The sequence below is a fragment of the Panicum virgatum genome, chromosome 4N (assembly GCF_016808335.1).
Source record: "Panicum virgatum strain AP13 chromosome 4N, P.virgatum_v5, whole genome shotgun sequence".
Classification (NCBI taxonomy): Eukaryota; Viridiplantae; Streptophyta; class Magnoliopsida; order Poales; family Poaceae; genus Panicum; species Panicum virgatum.
The window spans coordinates 24633414-24640018 of NC_053148.1; the positions used below are offsets into that span (position 1 = coordinate 24633414).

A 6605-nucleotide genomic window follows, 5' to 3' on the forward strand; every position below is an offset into this window, starting at 1 on the left:
TATGACACTCAAATATTGCCGTTCCCTATGAGGGCAAAGAAGTCAAGTACAGACGAGCAGTTCAGCCACTTTGTTGAGATAATACAACAAGTGAACATCAATGTACCCTTGATAGATGTGATGAAGGTTCCGACCTATGCTCGCTGTATCAAGGACATAATCAACAACAAGCAACCGCTGCCAACTACCAAAGTAATCAAGCTCACTGAGGCATGCAGTGTAGTTATACTTCAACAATTGCCCGAGAAGAAAAAGGATCCAGGATTCCCCACTATCAGATGTTCAATAGGGACACAGAACTTCGACAAAGCCTTATGTGATTTGGGGGCCAGTGTTAGTGTGATGCCGAAGGCGGTATTTGACCAACTCAACTATATAGAGTTGACACCAACACCCATGCAATTGCAATTGGCTGATTCCTCAGTTCGGCACCCAGAAGGAATCGCTGAGGATGTCTCAGTGAGAGTTCGGGATTGTTTCATCCCAGTCGACTTTGTGGTACTTGATATGGATAATCAGAAAGAGACTACTCTCATTCTAGGACGGCCATTCCTCAATACAGCAGATGCACATATTGATGTTGGGCCGGAGAAATCCGATTCCATATCAATGGTAAAGAGGAGAAATTTGACTTCCAACCCAAGAGAGAGCAATGCTTGATGATCCGAGTCAAATTTGGGCCAAATCCTCAGAAAATCAAAGAAGTCGAAGTCACACCCTCTCAGAAAGATAGTCTTATACCTTTTATGAAGACACTTATGAAAGAAGATCCAATGAGCTCAAAAATGTCTAATAAGAGGGGTAAACCAAGGGCTACTATGTTTGAGGATCCTGTTTTTGCGCCGCCTACGCCACCAAAGAAGACCAAGAAGGTATGGCGCAAGAATCAAGGATTTCCTCACCTCGCCACCCGTCCTAACAGCACCAGATGGCGGGGAAGTTCTCCTCCTATATATTGCCGCCACCACAAGTGTGGTGAGTACCGTCCTGGTCATCGAGAGCGACGAGCCAGGTCACATCTATAAAGTGCAATGACCCATCTACTTCATCAGTGAAGTACTCGGCGAATCGAAGGCACACTACCCACAAGTGCAGAAGCTGCTGTATGCCATCCTCATCACATCAAGGAAGCTCCGGCACTACTTCCAAGCTCACAAGATCAAGGTGGCCTCATCATACCCACTCGGCGACATCCTGCACAACAAGGACGCCAAAGGCCGAGTTGTCAAATGGTAAGTAGAACTTTGCGCATTCTCGATCGAATTTATGCCGCGCTCCACCATCAAGTCTCAGGCGTTGGCCGACTTCGTCGCCAAGTGCACCGAGATCCAAGATCCTCCACCCGACACCAGATCCGAGCACTGGATCATGTACTTCGAGGGCTCCCTCAACCATGATGGAGCCGGCACTGGAGTCCTCTTCATCGCCCCGAAAGGTGAACAACTCAAGTACGTCCTCCAGTTACTTTTCAAGGCTACCAACAACGCTGCCGAGTATGAAGCTCTTATTCACGGTCTCCGAATCGCCGTCACACTCAGCATCAAGCGACTGTTGGCGTATGGCGACTCCAAAGTCGTCATACAACAAGTCAACAAGGACTGGGAGTGCATCAAGGAAAAGATGGATGCCTACTGCAGGGAGATCAGGAAGCTCGAAACCAAGTTTTATGGCCTGGAGTTCCACCATGTCCCCAGGGATGACAACGTGGCGGCCGACGCACTGTCCAAGCTTGGATCCAAGTCGTCCATCATACCACCCGGCGTGTTTGTTCAAGCACTCAGCAGCCCTATGGTCAAGATGGAAGAGGAACCTCCCACAAAGCCCGACTTGGTCCCGGCCACAGGGTAGGAGGTCCTAACCCTCGACACCGACTGGCGCTCTCCAATCATCGACTTCATCAAAAACAATAAAAGCTACCCAATGGGAAAGGAACATGAGAAGCTTGCTCGCAGATCAAGCAACTACGTCGTCATAGGAATCGAGTTGTTCAGGCACTCATCTTCCTCAGGAACCCTGTGCAAATGCATCACACAGGATGAAGGAGTCCGACTCCTTAGCGATATCCACTTGGGTATCTGCGGCAACCACGTTGGTGCCTCTATCCTCGTGGGAAAAGCCTTTCGATCAGGCTTCTACTGGCCCACGGCCCTGGCCGATGCCCGAAACATCATCAGGCGATGTCCCGGGTGCTAGTTCTTCTCTAAGTAGCAGCACATCCCGGCTCAGGCCTTACGGACCATACCTCCTTCCTGGCCCTTCGCTTGCTGGGGACCCGACTCAGTGGGACCCCTAAATACGGCCGTCGGTGGATACAGTCACATATTCATGCTGATTGACAAGTTCACCAAATGGATCGAAGTCAAGCCAATCACAGCCACTACAGTAGCCAAGGCAGCCGAGTTTATTGAGGAGATATCACACTGATTCGGGGTGCCTAACCGGATCATCACAGATCTAGGTACTTCATTCACGGGCTCTGAGTTTTGGGACTACTGCCAAGAAAGCTGCATCAACGTCTACTATGCCTCCCTGGCGCACTCCAGGGGCAATGGCCAAGTTGAAAGGGTCAACGGCTTGATCCTCCAGGGGCTCAAAGCCAGAATTTTTGACCTGGTCGAAAAATATGGTGCAAAGTGGCTCCAAGAACTACCCAGAGTAGTTTGGGGACTCCGCACAAAAGAAGCCGGGCTACCGGCTACCCGCCATTCTTCATGGTGTATGGTTCTGAAGCAGTCTTGCCATCGGACATAGCTTTTGGTGCTCTGCGCATCCAGAACTACGACGAGAACGAAGCCAAGAAACTTGATGCACCGACATCGACTCGGCGGAGAAGCACCGCCTGACGGCCTTCATCCAGCATATGAGATACGAGCAGCAGCTCCGGTGCTATCATGATCGCAACATTCACGAGCGTGACTTCAACGTCGGCGACCTGGTTCTACGATGAATCCAGTCGACCACCGACGCTCACAAGCTATCTTCCTTATGGGAAGGCCCCTTTGTAGTAAGTGGGATACTGGTTCCAGGAACCTACCACCTACAGAGGCCATACGGTACAGATGTGGGCAACCCATGGAATATCGAACACCTGCGTCGCTTCTATCCGTAGAAGCGTAGGAAATGCAAAGCTATGTACCCATCCACTCATTTAATAAAATTTGTTATATTTCAAATATTGCAGTCTACTTATTCTTCGTTCTTTACCGAGTCATTTTCAACACGCTCAGGGGCTGCGTCTCGGCCACCCAGCCTGCCCCCACTCTGAGTCTGACCAGTCAGACAAGAACAACCCAGTCCTTCTTTACTGAACACAGCCGAGTATGTTCAGGAACCACTCTATGTCACCCAGACCAAATGTGCATATTGATGATCTACTCTCAAGCGCTAATCAAAGGGCTCAGAGATTGCTTTTCCACCTACTCGGCAAATTCAGAAAAGAACTCAAACCGAGGGCATAACATTAACACTGAATTAAAAACATTATTTACATAAATATTGTTCTTAGCTGGCCCACTCTGACCAACTTTCCTTGTAGCAAAACAAATGAAACAAACTCCTGGAGACCGGCAGCCTACAGCTCGGCCATGACACGCTCGGCGATCTCCAGGATGGCGGTAGTGGTTGGCCTCCGACTCTGCGTTAGAGCAGTCCTCAGGGATACTGTCTCCCACCGGGTCTAGATCCGCTTCTAGGAGGTGGGTATTCACAAGACCCAGGGTATGCTGCACTGCATCCTTTGCAGCCCCCCGGATACAGGCCACCAGTCGGCCGCGGGACGCCTCTAGCCTCTCAGCCAGGCTCTCGGCAGCCGCCACGCCCTCGGGCTCGAAAGCCCCAAGCAGCGCCTCCAGCGGCCTGCTCAGGCAATCCAGCGTCGCCCGGCCCTGCGCCACCTGCTCCTCCGCTTCTGCAAAAAGTACTCGGCCGGGTCAGCCCAAGCCAAAGAACATGACAGAAAGAACATAGCGTATGATCTCCGGGTCGTACCTCGCCAAGCCTCCCGCTCCATCTAAAGCTTGTCCTCGGAGGCGGCCTCCCGCACCTTGGCCACCTCTCGGAGCTTCTGTAGCTTCTCGTTGGCCTTGGTGCAGGCCTCCAGCTCTAAACAAAAACAAGTCAAAAGCAAAGAACTCGGAAGATATGATTCCGACTACATACCGCGCTTCTCCTTGCGCAGATCATCCTCGGCCTTGACCTTGTCGGCCTCTAGTTGGCGGCTCCGTGCCTCCAGCTCTACCACCTTGGCCTTGAGCCCCACCACCTGGCCGATGGCGGTGCTCCCTTCGGCCAGCTCCTGGGCGGCCTGCTCAAACAACTCTACAAGAGCCTGATGAACAACTACGTGTTACAAGACAGTGTCTACAAGAACAAATCGGCTTCAATGGAAAGAGGTAGGAGACTAACCTCAACCAGTCCCTGGGCGACCTTGGCGGATGCCATGAGTTTGCAGGAAATTGTGCCGTCCACCTCCTCGTCCTCGCCTTCCTCGGCCTCCTCCTTCGCCGGCGGGGGCCTGACCCCCTCGGTGGCCTCAGTCTGGGTCCCCTTGGCCTCGATGGCCGGGACCTCCATGGTCTGGATCACCTCGATGGCCGGGACCTCCAAGGCCCCGACCCCAACATTCACCGCCCCTTCGTCGCGGGGCAGATCCTGCATCTCCACGTCACGGTGAGGGGGGAGACCCTGTTGCTGGCCTCCTCCTCCAACTCCTTCTCCTCCTCCTCGCGGCGGGCACGGCTCTTCACCGGGCTCGCCCGTGGCGATGTTAGCTTTGCGGCATCACTGGAGCCACCCTCATTGGACTACTCCTCCACCTTCCTCTTGGCACCACTGAGCGTCGCCCTCCTACACCAACAACAACGGTGCTAAGAATGACTCCAGGGAACAAAAACCAAGACAGAACGAGATCAAGATTGCAGAACTTAACCGTCGCTGCAACGTAGCGGGAACTTCAGCCTCAGCGGCACGGCCGGCAGAGTGCTCGAGCCGATGTGCGGGGGCGTTACCTCTCCGCGCAGCTGGCCCAGCACCTGGGCCACCTCCTTCTTGAATTGGGGGCCGGCCGATGCCGACCCCACCTCAGTGGTGGCCGGGGGCGCCGATGCTCCCTGGACTTTGCTCGCCCCCTTCCGGGTCGAACTCCTCAGCGTCTGCTACGCTGCCGCCAACCCAGCTTTTGACAGCTGGATCTTATTGATGTCGCGGCGCGTCTCCCTCCTCAGGGCGGCCGACGGCGGCGGCCCTGAGGCTCCGGTGATCTCCACCTCCGGCTCACTCCCCACGGAGGAGTCGGAGGAGAACTCGGCTTCCTCCTCTGCCGGCTGGTGTAGCTTGGTGGGGGCGGCGGCATCCTTCCCAGGTTCCCCCTCAGGCAGAGGAGCGGGGGACCAGTACTCCAAGATCTTGGCTTCCAGTGGAGCCGAGTTGTTATACAACCCAACGGGTGCACTCAGAAAAAACAGAGCAAAAACAGAGGAAAACAACTTGGAATGAACAAAACAACTCGGCAGAGTTCAAGAAGACTTACGACGTCGGTCGGCCACTTCAGGCAGTGGGCTTTGGGACAGCCCTTGTCCCGGATCTGCCCCGCCATGATGCGTGCGACCCAGTTCACGATCTCGTCTCGGGGAACCTTGCGTTCATGTCCCTGGGTGGGGTCTCGATGACCCCTGTACTCGAAGGCCGGGTGGACCCTCTCCTGGATCGGCTGTGTGAGCTGCCTACAGAAGGAGATGGCCACCGCGGCCCCCGTCAGGCCCTGCGCCGATAAGTCGGCGATCTCTTTGAGGAGGCACTCCAGCTGCACCATCTCCTTGGTCGTCGGCGGCTCCTCCCAGCACACCTTGTACTCCGGCGCGCAGCCGTTGCACGCCGGGAGGCAGGGCGCCGGGTTCGCCACCATGAACCATTCCCGCGCCCACCCCTTGTTGGTGTCGCGGAGCTCGAAGTTGGGGTAGACGCTCCCCTGGCGCAGTGAGAAGGCGGCCCCGCCCACAACATTCCGGCGAACGTTGGACGGGTGCCCCTTGAGGCGGTACAGAGCTCGTCACAGATTGAAGTGAGGAGCGATCCCCAAGTACCCCTCGAAGAGGTGGATGAAGATGGCAATCTGTGCAATTGAATTGGGCTTGAGATGAGTTACCTCAAGCCCATAGAAATGGAGAAGCCCGTAGAAAAATGCCCCCACGAGCAGCGCGAAGCCCTTCTCGTAGAAGGACTTGAACACGACCACCTGATTCGTGTCCTCGATGGGAACTCCTCCCTATAGCAACACCGCCATCTGGAGATCTGCTTCTCCGGGAGGAGGCCGTGCTCCACGAGGTCCTGGATGTTGCTCTCTTGGAGCGAGCACTTCTGCCATGACGACGATGACAGCGGGGCCTCTCCGGAGCTCCCCGAAGTCAAAGATGCAGACGCAGCGGGCAAGGCAGCCATGGCGACAGTGGTGAAGCTCAGGCGAGGGGAGGAAATCGCAAGGGAGAAGAAGGCCGAGAGCTCTGGAGACTTGTCGAGTTGGCTAAGGCAGCAGAAAGCTCTAGAGCGCTCGGGAATAGGGTGGCTGCTCCGCGCCGCCTCCCCTGTTTAAATATCGGAGGCCCTGCAAC

At 55.0% G+C, this 6605-nt stretch overlaps 1 protein-coding gene across 1 annotated transcript; it reads left to right on the forward strand.

Annotated features, from left to right (window-relative positions):
* The first annotated feature begins 1266 nt into the window (after positions 1-1266).
* On the forward strand, positions 1267-1848 carry LOC120669247 (uncharacterized protein Mb2253c-like). The gene has a single exon (XM_039949028.1). The coding sequence runs from the start codon at positions 1267-1269 to the stop codon at positions 1846-1848; it is 582 nt and encodes a 193-aa protein (XP_039804962.1).
* The last annotated feature ends 4757 nt before the right edge of the window (positions 1849-6605 follow it).

What these genes read in the sequence shown, in the direction of transcription:
- LOC120669247 (XM_039949028.1), top strand. Translation starts at nt 1,267, where the DNA reads ATGCCGCGCTCCACCATCAAGTCTCAGGCGTTGGCCGACTTCGTCGCC.